Raw genomic sequence first — 14,542 nt, forward strand, 5'->3', positions numbered from 1 at the left:
GTATTTACTAGTTATGGGCGATTTATCATGTATTGGCGTTATCATGTTATATCTGAATACTTTAGACTTATATCATCTTGTAAATTCTGTTGTTATGTTTTGTCTTGTTATGTTTAGCTTGCCTATCAAGTGAGTTAGGATCCATCATGCCCAATTGGTGGTTCTGGGTCATGACACAGGTTTTGGAATTTTAAGCGACCACGTGGTTAGACGTCTATAAGTTTTATGAGTCAAAAATTAGAATCGAAGATAACCAATTGAGTTCTTCGGTTTCTTCCAAAGGATGCAATCGAGATTGGAATCAAGAAAAATTTAAAACTATTTCGATGCTGACCGAAGATTTTCCAATAGTCATTTTCAGCCTTATGAAAGGACTGATGGGCGTGGAAATAAGGGTTTTCAATCATTGGACAGGTTTGTATCAGCAAAAAGGGCGGATCGTGGTCGGAGTAGCAGTACTATAAGAGAGGGATCCATCGGGGTCCTGGGATTTAGCATATCCCTAGTTATCTAATTACCACTTCAATATAAACTTGGTGGAGGCGAGATTTCTAAAACCAATTTGGTCAGATCCTAGTCAAAGGGATCCAAATCTAAAGTGTGAATTTCATGGAATACATGGCCATAGGACTTGGGACTGCCGGTATCTTCATGAAAATATTGTCGCATTATTGAAGAATGGCCATCTAAGATGCTACTGAACAAGCCAACCCAGCTACAGGATCACCTCGACTAACGATAAACATGATTTTTGGTGTAGTTGAGGTAAATGGGGTGTCATTTTCAGCAACGAAGAAGACAAAGATTTCAGTAACTCGTGGCAAGAGGGTTAGAGATGCATCAGAAGATGATGAAATTACCTTCTCGAAAGAAGATGCTAACGACCTTATTCTACCTCAAAACGACGCTCTGGTAATATCACTTAATGTTTTAGATTTTAAAATTAAACGTGTGATGGTAGATCCTACTAGTTCAACCAGGATCATCCGGTTGAGAGTTCTGGAGCAAGAAAAGTTAACCGGAAGCATAGTTCCGACAATAAAGCTTATGGTCGGGTTTAGCCTGACAAGTGTAACAACTCGAGGGGAGATTTTTCTTCCCACACATGCTGAAAGGGTAATAAAGACCACTTTGTTTGAGGTGGTAGGTAGTGATATGGGATATAACGTCATCCTTGGCAGGCCTTGGATTCACAAAATGAAGGTTGTACCATCAACTTATCATCAGTTATTGAAGTTCCCCACATTAGAGGGGATCAAGCAAATAAGAGGTGATCAACATGCAACATGGGAAATGAATGAAGTAACTCCCTCCAACATCAATGCAGAAGGAACGAGAAAATAGCAACTACATGAATCGGTATCTTATTCCATTCCAGTTTAAGGCGATGGGGAAGAGGAGTCATCAGACTTTTATCAGGTGCCAAAATCTTTCCATGTTCCGGAGGAAGCATATGATAAAAATTTTACTGCAGAGGAATTGGAGCGATTCGCTTTCTTCACAAAGTTCCCGGATAAGAAGGCTTACATGGGAACAGGATTTAATCCCAAACTCGTGCTTAAAATTATTGAAATTTTAAAGCTAACTTTAATTTCTTTGCATGGTCTCATTCTGATATGACAGGTATCCCACTAGATGTGGTTGTCCATAAGTTAAGTTTGCACCCTAATTTTCCACCGTTGAAACAAAATAAACGGTCGATAGTTGAGGTCAGGAACAAGTTTGTTAAAGATGAGGTAACTCGGTTATTAAATATACGTTCATTTCCTGAGGTGAATTATTTCAATTCTTGAGGTGAATATTTCTAATTGGCTAGCTAATGTAGTTCTTGTTCCTAAAAAGAATAATAAATTTAGAATGTGTGTAGATTATAAGAATTGATTAAGGCATGTCCTAAAGACTCTTTCTCATTGCCGAACATTGACCAAATGATTGAAGCTATGTCCTAACATGAGTTAATGATCTTTCTTGATCGTATTCCGGATATAATCAAATTTGGATGCACTCAGAGGGTCAAGAAAAAACCTTGTTCATCAAATATTTTGGCACTTATTGCTATATTGTGATACCTTTAGGGCATAAGAATGTCGTAGCCACTTATCAAAGGCTCGTTAATAAAATGTCCGAACATCAAATTGGTAAAACTATGAAATTTTATAATGATGATACGCTGGTCAAGTCTCTTAATGCGAGAATTCATTTGACTCATTTGCAAGAAACATTCGCTATTTTGAGGAAATACAACATGAAGCTTAACCCGAAAATGGAGTTGTGTCGGGAACGTTTCTTGGTGTTTTGGTTTCTCGTGCTTTGCACAATTATCTATGAGGATATGAATATTTTTTAAAGGAAAATCGTCCTTTGGACTAGCCTTGTTAAGATCTTGATAACTCACACATATTCTAATCTTCCCATATTTCTTTGGTACTGGTACGATGTTTGCCAACCATGTGGGATAATTGGTGACTCTCACCACATTTGCCTCTATCTTCTTGGTTACTTCTTCTTTTATCCTCAAACTAAAATCCGGCTTGAACTTTCTGGGTTTTTGTTTAACTGGCGATCTAGCAGGTTCGATGGGCAATTGATGCGAGACAATGTCGATACTCAATCCGGGCATGTCGTCATATGACCACACAAACACGTCGATGTATTGTCGGAGGAGCTCGACTGTTTCTTCTTTATGTTCCACTTCTAGGTGGATGTTGATTCGATTTTCCTTCACATTTTCTTTGCTTCCCAAAATGATTACATTTGTTTCTTCAAGGTTAGGTTTTTTCTGGCTTTTCAACTGCTCGATTTCTTCTGGGAGATTATCTGGCATCATGATTTCGCCATACTCCTCATAGTCGGGATCATTTTGCTCAACGGTTTCATTACATGTCATAATCGCTGAACGTGGGTGTTTATCGATTTGATTACTGAAAAGAAAAATGAAGTATAAATGAAGCAATAAATATATTTTCAATGATATTAAGAATATAATTCTTTTATTTCATCAAAAGGGGAACGTCTAAGCATTCAAGGAGGCAATTTGACAAACGAGTACAGGCACGGTCAAGCCTCAATTGACCGTGCATTTTTTCAAAATTACTACAATTCTACACTACCAAGACTACCAACGAACTAGAGATGGGTTGGCAGTCTAATTCTGCAAGTCCTCTCCTTGTTCGGCATCCCGAATGGTCGGTGTCTTGACATCAACTTTGTTGAAGCATTCCTCAATCATGGTCATGAACAGTCTTTTCATTCCATCAATGATGTCGTTCTCTGGTGTTGAGCTCTATCCTGGACTCGAAACATGCTCTGGCACAAAAGCCTTCTTCCCGAAGCCACCGATATAAATCTTTCCAGTTTAAGGCTAATACCCTAAACCAACCCTGCCTTTTTGTCCCTTTGACTCAAACGGCTTCGTTATCCCATCTAATCAGGCTCCTAGCCCGGTCCTGGTCGATACCCATACTTCATCATTTCTCTCATTGCCATCTTTGATCTGTATGGCGACGTCATACCCATATTTTGCTCAGTCTTCTCTATCTGTGTGATCTACGTGATCTCGCCTACATGAAAGGCGACCCCATCCAATCTTTGTATGAACGGGACTGCATGTTCTAGATAAGCTAACTGGCTCCATTCACCGTGAATTACAATCTCTTGGCATTCCAACTCGAATTTCATGTATTGACGGAGGGTGGACGGAACTTCCCCTACCATATGTATCCAGGGTATTCCTAGCAACAAATTGTATGAGGAAGAAATGTTCAGTACGTGAAATAGTATTGGGAACTAAACTAGTCTGATCTGCAGAGCTGAGAAGATTTCTCCAATGACGTTTTTCTGTGATCCATCAAAAGCCCTTATCCTCTGTCAACGAGTACTCTGGACAGAACTTTATCCCCACACTTGACTATAATGTGTAGGGCTTTGTTATGATCGACGCCCTCTATTGGATGTTCATCTCTTCGGAAAGTGATCATGTTCTCATATTGTTATTGCCAATGCCTTGCTAGTAGTGTTATTCGACACACTCATTCCACTTAGCACCATCATCAAAGTATCTTTATGACTGTGGGAACTCATTAGCAGATCCATGATCGATATATGTGCATGGGTTTTCTTCAATTGTTCTTCCACAGAATATTCAGTAGCAGACATCTTCTTTCAAAATTTTGTAGCCTATGCATCTGTTATGTTCCTTCTCTGAATCTGTTTTCTTCCTAGATTTCCTCAGTTTACCTCCTCCAGAGTGTGACCCGGTCATTTTATGAGCCGCTATGGAATCCATCATCTTGCCTTTTCCTTTCTGCTGGTATGTCCATGGAACTTTTTTGTATTCTCGATCCTCCTCATTCCTGATAGCGACGATGGACTATTGTTGCTATGTATGCACCATCACTGGGGCTTTCAGCTGTACCGTGATCAACAGAGTTCTTCAGGGTTGAATCCTTGCAGCCTCGGCATTCCCAATTGTGACGATAGTCCCCTTTAAATCTTACTTTTCATCCAAAGCAATCATATTAGCTCCTTGGTTCCTATGTTTGACGTTGGGTTACAGTTCACATTAGGCGGAGCTGGGGTGCATTGAATGGACCCACTTATGATCAACAACTCAATTTTATTCTTTAGTTTTAAGAAATCATTAGTATCATGCCCTGATACATATGATGGTACACAGACCATTTGGTTGCATCAAAGTATTTTGAAGGATGCTTGGGAATTCTCCCTTCTACCGGATATATCAGGCCAACTCTTCTTAGCATCTCAAACAATTTTGCTAAGGGTTCAACAATTGAGGTATAATTTCTAGAAACTCTTTCTTCAAATTTGGGGCGAGGTCAGGGTGCATAGGTGGGTTAATTTTGATGAGTGGTGGTTTGAACTAGAGCGTATGGTCGTGGTGGATTAGGATTTATGTGGGAATGAGGAGGGCTATTTGAGGTTGGTATTATAGTATGGTTGTGTGTTGTATACTTGATGATAGGTAGGTTGGTGCGGAGAATGGGTGTTCAGAGAGTAAGAGTTCTTTCCATGGGTGAACTGGACTGGTAATAGGGAACAATTGCTGATACTTCTTCCTTCTTCCTCTATCCAATGCTTATCGAACCAGGATTAATTGCTTTGCTTTCTTCTTGCAACGCAGCTATGGATTGTATCTTGCCAGACTTGATGCCTTCCTCCAAAATGTTTCCCATCTTAACAAGTTCGGGGAACTTCTGCCCCATCATGCCCATCATCGTTTCAAAGTAGATTCCTTCTTGGGCCCTGATGAAGTATTTATTCAGCTCATTGTCATCTAATGGGGGTTGAGTTGTAGAAGCCTTTGATCTCTATCGGTGTTCTTGAAATGACTTTCATGTATTCTTCTGCAAATTCACCAGGCCAAATCTGTCTGGAGTAATTTCTGTGTTAAACCAAAAATGGTTGATGAAGTCTTCTGCCATATCCTATCATTCTCTCTAGTTTCTGGGGTCTTGATGGGTGTACCAAGTGAGTGACTCTCCTTTCAAACTCCTTATAAATAACAACATCCTCAACTTCTCATTCTTTCCTACTTCAACAGGCTTGTCGCAGTAGGCTCTCAAGTGTGCATGGGGATCATATGTCCCATAAACAATGTCAAATTTCGGAGGCTTGTACCCTACTAGCATGTCCATATCAAGGTGTATGCACAAATCTTCATAATCTAGGCTCTCGCTCCCTCGAGCGAGCTAAAGGTTGTTAATTTGTTTCCTCAATGCTCGCAACTATTCGGATACTAACTCTTCCTCTTTATACTTTTCTTCCCTTTCTATTTCAGCATATTGATCGATTTCATATGGCAACCAGACTTTGACGGGCACTGTGAATGTGGGTTCTGAAGCGGCATATACGGGGGGAACATATCGCTCATGTATAGCTACCAACACATTTCATACCCCTCCTCGTGACAATGTCACCTTTACCAACAATCAAAACCAACACATACATGTGGCACATAAAGGGTATGAATGGGAGGTTTTGGTGGGTTACTGGGGTACGACCTGGGTTGTAGCAACTATAGTCGGGCTAGTGTTTTCTTGGCAGGTAGTTGAAGTAAAGTGATCGGGGTTCGAGTCTAGTGAAGGAAAGCGGGGTGGTTGTGGGAGCGTTATCACGGCCAGATGCGCCAATTCCCGAATATGTTATACCTATTCTCTTAGTGATTCCATCTCTTGTGCCATCCTAGCAACATGTTCGTTGTTCCGAGTATCATTTTTTTCTCCCGATTGCCTTGGGTTGTCAGCTATCACCAAAGCATGTCCGGTCGGGTCAGCAGTCGCAAACCTCTTCCCTTCTGATCTTAGGTTATATGGTAGTTCAACCAACTTTTCGGGTCAACACAAACCAAACTCTATTTCGAGGAATAACAATAAAGTAATGCAAGAAAAGAAAAGAAAAGAAAAGCCGAAGTCAGTTTCATTATTTGCACAAATATGAGCACACGGAGCAGTTAGTTCACATATTCACGTAAGTGCGTTTCCTAATGTGCGAGGGACCTTTCTTTGCTAGAGGTAGGCCTATGTCGCAAATGTTTGACAAACAATCAGATTTGACACATTTAGATCTGGAGAAAACTTTGTCTTTTTGTTTTTCATTTTTCATTAATAATATTTGCATTGTAACAAGTAGGAGCGATGATTACAATATTCTTTTCCAACATCCGCAAGATTACATAGGCTAACAAACTTGCCCTTAGAATAATGAAAGGGGTACAAGATAAAGGGTGTAGTTATCCCCCAAAATCATCTCCCATGTCTTCTTCCACAAGTTCATCTCCAAGGTCTTATTCAAATTCTTCTTCTTCATCATCATTGTATTCGGGCTCTTCTTCGGGATCCTTTTCTGGTTCTGTCTCGAATTCAATTTATATATACTTAACCACTCGATCATCATCCTATGGGGGTGGCATCATATGATCAACTGACCCTGGGGCCACTTGGCGATGCATGGAGGTAGTCACAAGATAACGAGGCAAGATCTCATGACATATATGTAAGGCAGCTACTGCATCTTCCAGCCAAGCCACTCCTTCTTTGCTTGGTCGGGACAGCTCATCTTCTTCATTGATCTAGACACAGTATTCAAGGGTACACCACTAATTCTGACCCTTCGACATCATAATTAAATCACTCCACTCCTCCTAATCATTCCTCACCCTTGGGATCGGGATCTACCCATTGTACTCATCTTTATACAGAGTCGTTCTCGTCCAAAGGGGTATATCCTGGTTCAAACCCAAATACCCGATAACTCATAGGCTGAATGCCTTCGATTCCTATCAGCTCTATGAAATACTTCTAGGGGGTCCTTAGAATTTCCCTACCGCTCAACCATGAAAGCATCCAATTTATCCATTCTCTGCTCAAGTTTCTCAGCGAGACCTCTATTCTTCCTGCCCACCCAGTGCCTCATTCTCTCATTGTGACTCCTGATCATATTGCTAACACCCACAAAGTAGTCAACTGTGGCCTCTCGTTGTAAGAAGTGCTCCATGGACCAAATTTGGAGTAAAAGGTTTCAGCCATTGAAGAAATCGTACCCTCGGGAACATGCAGACAATGCTCTAAGAGTTTCTGCCAGTATCATGGGCACCAAGGTGACTTGGAGGTAACCTCGAATTATTTCCAAGACCACGAGGAGTAAGTTGATGTTAATTCGCCCTATCCTCTATCTGTCTTCAATGTTCCTCAAACTCTAACAACCCGCTAAACCCAAAGCATCGAGAAACCTATAGCCAGGCATGGTAACTAGCATAATCGGATAGCTCTGTGAGCTGGTGACTTCTTACAATGTTGGCACTAACTCATAGTCAACGAAGTTGAAAACCACTTTGGCTGGATCCCAGAATTCTATCAACAACTTGGTGAGGACGTTGTTTGCCCGAACATTCAGTAAGGCAGTCAATGCTCCTGGGTTCATCTTGATCTCATCTCCATGATCCATAAAAATATTCTTCCACCATTATTTCAGCTTGCGTGGTACTCCCACGACCATGTTGATTTCAGGGATGTTGCGGTTGATTTCCATTCTCAAGGGGTGTAAAAAAGGGTTTTAGTAGGTGCTTGATCCGGATCTTTAGCGTCTTCTCATGATCGGTTTGTTGTTTCACAAAAGTCATGTCATTTGGGTGCATGAGCCCTTGACATTAAGGTGGCTTTCCTAATTGTGTGTTGATGCCAAGGATCGACTCACCTAAGGTTTTTGCAACATGACCTATGTTTGATAGAGTAGAGTGATTCCTAATTTTTGGTGTTGGACTGAATACTGCAAGATATTATGTCAGTTGACCTGACAAAGCCATTCTCTGAGACTAAAGAATTTTGAAAGAATATTTGTAGGGGTGAAAAGACAACCCTCACGTGCCATTGTGTGTGATAGTGTACGCCAAAGACTCGATAGGAAAGAATGTGATGACAGTGTATAAAGTGGTAACAAATAGTGGGCTAATAGTAATAACATTAAAGCAGGTAGATAAGTACATGCTGAACAAGTAAGGCAGGTAACCACACATTTGCGATAATCAGCACAGTTAAAATAGCATATTAGCAAACATTCTTAAATTCCAAATCTAGTCTAAGTCTGGTAAGGTCAGAACCTAAGTGTAGTCCCTAGGAAAGTCGCCATGTTGTTGTACCCTATTTTGCACAAGTCAAAATACGATTCAACTAGTGGTTTCCCTATTGATGATAAAAGAGAGTCGCCACCTAATATTTAAAGGTATACTAGGGTACCTATTCACTTGTTAAATCATTATCCAATTAGTCTGCTAACCAGTAAGATATGGGTAAGGGTTCTTGTTCTTCTAAGGGGAAGGTGTTAGGCACACCCTAGAATCTACCTAAGATAGCTCCATAGAATTTAGACTAGGTTTGAGAAATTTTATGTCTATATTCTACTCAGTTAGTGCGTAAAAGTATATGGCTTACCTTGTGTTATATTTTAAAATATATCATTTTGAAAGGGAAGTAGTATATATACTTTGAAAAGAGAGTGTAGGCTTTATTTAAAAGAAATTTTTTTTTGGAATGTTTATACAATTGAAAGAGTGTTAAAAACGGGTTTATAATACTTATACTTACTAATTTTGTAAAATGGGATTATGTTTTAAATATTTGACTTTTGAAATAAGGTGGCTATTTGTATAAAGTAAGGACTACTAAGGAAATGGGTTTAGATATACCTTAAAAATTGATTTCAAATCTTACACTCAAGTTCTGGAGAAAAATCGTTTGAGGATCTTTGATATGCAGCATTGTTCGTTTGGTTTGTAGAAGCCCGACTTGGAAATCATTTTCTGATTTTGGTTTTTAGAAAGAGAGATTGTCGACCTTCCAAATCTGTTTTGCACTTAGAGAAATTCATGAAAAAAAACAGATAGTATATGAGGGTGAGGACTAGATAATAGAGATTTAAACAAATTAAAGTTATTTAACTACTAAAGGGATAGTACTTTTATATTTACTTATAGTTTTAGGCTTGCCTAGGTTGTTAAAGTAACTCAAAGAAATAAGAGAAACACTCACTCAAATATTATAAGTGTTGTATGCATAAAAAATAGCAGCAAACTTATAAGAGCGATAAAGGAAAGGAAATGGACTAATGGTTTGGGCCTGAAGGAAGTTAGGCCCAGTGGACAATGAACAAATGGCAGCAGCTTCAACGACTCCATATTCAAGCTAGAACTTGGGCCTGAGTTCTTGAGAACTCAACAGGACCAGTTTGGTCACATTCTTAAAGAAAAAAAAAGACATTAGATACATGGTCCAATATAACACTTGAACACAAGTAATATCAATGCAAGGCCCAAGACACAACTATAACAAGAATTAGTAATTAGGAATGCAAATAAACTAATGTAAAGTCAAACAGAGCAAAGAAAATTAAAGTGAAGCTTTTTATGTCATTTAACACTAACCCTAAAGATATTAGCAAAGGTCAATGATTAAGGTCTTAAGGTAAAATCCCATACATGGCCAAGACATCCTTTGGATCCCTGGCACTTCAAAGTTCACAAGGATATCAGGGAGCCCAAGCAATGCTTGTGTATAGGAGAGTATCCTAACCACAAACTAAACTTTACTCCTAAGCACCCTTAAACACTCACACTTACTACTCCATATAGGTTTGAGTGCTAATGAGGCACTTGGTATAAATTTCAATACAACAGTAACAACAACATAGGGATATGCACATTTCTCATAACAATTATACAGAATATCATCATGATTATGAGACAACCAATCACACACGTGTAGCCACAATCCAAACACAAGTATATGATACACTGTGAGTATCTTAAACATGTTTAGGTATGCTCAAACAAACCAATCACAAGTGCACATAGAGGAAAAGAACATCAGCAGATCACTTTGAAAAACGCAAACAACTAAGTCATATAACTTAAATAGTAGGAAAGATACATAGTTCAAGCTTACAAAAGTTCCTGGTGATGATCACATCATTTTGACAACCTATGTTTAAATTGACCAAAAGTTTTTCCATATACTAGGCCTTAACTCCTATAAGATGCCTAAGTTAACAACTTCATTTGGAAGCTCTAAAATGTACTAGAAGAGATGCTTATGCAAATTAACAGGTCAATTTCATCTTAAGCAGATGGCATGATTACATTCTTCTAAAGCTCTTAATCTCATGTTCATACCAACTTCATTAAGAGTTAAAGCATGCTACTATATTCAGGCAGGGCAGGTAACATTAATAGTTTCCTTTATGTTCACATGTCAATCATAATTAACCTATGTAAGCTTAGTGAGGCTCAGTGATAATGGAGGTATAGGTATGAGCATGAAGGGTAAGCAGAGATCTTTTTAATACAAGGATGAGTGCAAAACTCCCAATAGATAGCATTCAAATACACATGAGTGATGAGACATTCTTACAGGATTACAAAATTACAAACACAATGGAGTATCTAACATCATGGAATTAGACTAATAGTGTCATTATAGATGTTCAGAACAATAAAAATTTTATATTAAATAGACCTGGTTTAACTGTACAGGTTAAGGGTGATGATTTAAACATGGTGAACTTTTGTTCAGCCTACCAACATAACAGACAATGCTCAGTCATAGCAAATGCAACTTCAATCCAATCCCTAAGGCATAACTTAAGCTAAGTGAGTAACAACTGACAAGATGCACACAAGAATAACTGTAGAAGTTCATTAGAGCTTAATCTAGTTACTTTAGAGAATTGTTTTATGCAGTGAGACTCACATATAGGATCAAGCAGTTATGAAAATTGAGAGAAACCATTTTTACTTATCATTCAATTACTACAGAATCATAAAAGCATATTAGAAGGAAGAAATTAACTCAAATGACATAAGCTGATATACCCAAACTAAGATGACAGTCTTGTTTTCATCATTAAAGGTTCATAAATATGTAGCAGACATGAAGGCCATAGTATAACATCAGGGTGGTCTAAAGTCAAGACATGTATATATGATAATTAAAGTTCATGGTTAATTACAGAAACTCAACAGCACATAGACTACTCAACTCAAAGACACATTGATTGGGATTACAAGAGTAGTCGACTAGTACATGGTTTTGTTTTCAGATTGTTAAGGAAACATACAACTCCAAAGTTTAATAATAAATCATAACTAATGACAAATACATTAAGGCAGATATAACTAATTATAACATATCAAAAGTAGAGTTAATTAACAGAAAAATAACAGAATAACCATGATTTTAATTAAATGATTGAAAGAGAGGAAGTGTCAAAGCTCACTAACCTTCCTTTGAGTAGCAAACAAAATGAGGATTTTTCTTAGTCGTTTAAGAATCAAAATTCAAACCCCAATCAGCTAAGCTCGGAACCAAAAAGAGGAAAGAAATCAAAATACAGTTAGGAACCCTAGCTTTTATTTTGCTACTTAGAACTTTAAGTGTAGTTAATGATACTTTATAGTTAGGTCGTATAGGTAAGAGCATTGAAGGAATCATTTTTAATGGCATTCAATGCCTTATGTTTTAACAGATTGAAAATGATAGTGGAAGATGACGAAGAGTTGATGATGCAAGCAACATCGAGTGAAATCAGAGAAGAACTGAGGTGAGAGCAGTGATAGTTTTTACCTGAGATGGGGAGGCTGACCGTTGAAGGAATGATCCATCCAATAAAGGCCCAATGTCTAGAGGTTGTTCGCTTGATCTCCGGACCAAGAATAATGATGATAACGCTAAAGGGATGGCCATGCATGCCACAGATTTGAATGACCATAGCAGTGTTACAGACGATTTTAAATATCATCTATTATCTAGGGTTTCAAATTTTGGGGATTTTGAATCTTATTGATGAAAGAGGAAAGAAAATAGCATGATTCGTAGTCATAGGGGGCAATAAGGATGATTTACTGGTTGATTCATGACCTTGCACGAATTTGTGCAAGGTTTGTGATTGATTTGTCTGTGGGAGTTGAGAGAATAGAGAGAGGAAGGGGAAATGGAGGTGGCCGAGTCAAGGAGCAAATGATTTAGAGTTTGGGTAGGGATTGGGCCGTTTCTAGGTATAAACGGGTGGGAGTAATCTGGTTCGTTGGATCTTTAGATCAACGACCCTGATAATTCAGGCTTTGAAGTTTTAAAATAATGAAATATATGGACTATTGGATCTCCAGGTTTGACGGTTGAGATTGAATCCGAATATGTGTTTAAAATTAAAGAAAAATATGAGGTAAAACGTGGGTCGTTGATCAAATGGACAGACCACTCAGATTAAATGTTCTTCCTATGTTAGTACGGTGAAGGGGTGACGTGGCACGATTTAATTGGGTCGGATAAGGTGGCATGGATTGCAATGGTAGAATAGAGGAGGGGATTGGACCGGGTCAGGTTTGGACTAGGCTAGGGTACCGGGCTAACATTAATTTAAGAAATAGCCATTTGCGTTTAATTGTGGAATTGTAATTATAGCCTATATAGTCTTTAGCCTTTTTTAGAAATAATTTAAATAGAATTAATTAATATCAATAAAATGTAGTAAAAATTATAATCATCAAATACACTAGTAATTAGTGTAATTAGTTAAAAAATTAAATTAGTGTAATTAGTTAATTAATTATTAAATATCTTATTTTCCTAGTTGTGACACTAATTGCGAATTATTTTGAAATATTAGGCTAATAAACTTATGTAATGAATATAAAAGAAATTTTAATAGTTTCAAAAATAGTAAGAGTAATATATTTGTTATTATACAAGACTAAATTATTTATTTAACACCATTAGTTACTTAATTTATAAAATTTTGTATTATTAATAAGAAAATATTTTCAACATATCTATTATAAATTATTAAGTATAAGTAAATTAATTTTAAAAAGGAGCGTCAAATTTGTCGTCAACAACATGCTATATCTTTCATTGTCAAGTTTATTATGCTTTAACCGAAGTTTTTAGTACATGTTCTATCCATCGTTGCTGAATTACTATTATATGTATTCAATTGAAGTTGTTAGTATACGGCATGCCTTTCATTGCTAAGTTCATTCATAAACAAGTAATGGAAGTTGGACTTATTGAGAGTTATTAACCCGTTTGGGTGAAATTGTTGTTTTATGGAGTATCCTTCATTGTTGAGTTATTTTTTGTTTTATTATGTTGTCATTAAGATTCTTGTTCATATCGTGGTTGAGCCGTGTGCTATGTGTTTTGGTGACATCAGTATTGTTGTTTTGAAAAGGTTGCGGCCTATGGGCACTTAAGGTACGGATTGATATGTCATGTTGTGGTGATGTTAGCACATGTAGATTTGTGTGTGGGTTGATTGTCGCAATGCAGAGCATAAGGGTGACATCTCACTGCTGTTGATTATGCAGAGTGATACAAGTGGCTATGTTGATTTATTGTATAGGCAGAGTGATACAGGTGGTTATTGTGATGTATTGTCCGGGCGGAGCAATAAGGGTAGCTATTATGCAGAGTAGTACGGGTGGATATTGTGATGTATTATCTGGGAGAAGCGATAAGGGTGGCTATTATGATATTGTCAATACGGAGAGACATGGGTGGCTATGTCAGGGTTGATATGTGTTGGCCTGGGGGCGCAATGTTGATGATATTCGTGAGATAGTGTGATTTTCCTTGTCTGTGTTATGTGCCTTACTCGATGTCTAAGATATTACCTGTTGCATTGAAGGTTAATAGTAAGATTGCACAAGAATACACTATAGCATACCGCTTAAACCAGTTTAGGAGTATGAAACTTGACATTCATTGATCATGCACATGTATTATTGTAATATCTACTTCCATTGTGATATTGAACCTGTGACCAAGCCGGGCAGATTGTGATAGTGAGTTTGTGACCATGCCGGGCGGATTGACATATCAGCAAGTGAGATGTTCATTCGGTTGTGATTAATAATGGGGGGCACGAGGTGCCATGAGCATATGATTTGTGATTTGGGACTCGTGACTTGTGATTTTGAGATGAGGTATCTCGGAGTAATTTTGTTGTGAAACTTGTGCTAGAACGGATTGATTAC

General features: G+C 38.0%; 1 protein-coding gene across 1 annotated transcript; it reads left to right on the forward strand.

The window, feature by feature from the left end:
* Positions 1 to 744: 744 nt before the first annotated feature.
* LOC138894373 (uncharacterized) lies at positions 745 to 1,344 on the forward strand. Its single transcript, XM_070179069.1, has one exon. The coding sequence runs from the start codon at positions 745 to 747 to the stop codon at positions 1,342 to 1,344; it is 600 nt and encodes a 199-aa protein (XP_070035170.1).
* Positions 1,345 to 14,542: the final 13,198 nt, after the last annotated feature.

Source organism: Nicotiana tomentosiformis, chromosome 6, assembly GCF_000390325.3.
Source record: "Nicotiana tomentosiformis chromosome 6, ASM39032v3, whole genome shotgun sequence".
Taxonomy (NCBI): Eukaryota; Viridiplantae; Streptophyta; class Magnoliopsida; order Solanales; family Solanaceae; genus Nicotiana; species Nicotiana tomentosiformis.

Coding starts and splice junctions, on each gene's coding strand:
- LOC138894373 (XM_070179069.1), top strand. CDS start 745: ATGATTTTTGGTGTAGTTGAGGTAAATGGGGTGTCATTTTCAGCAACG.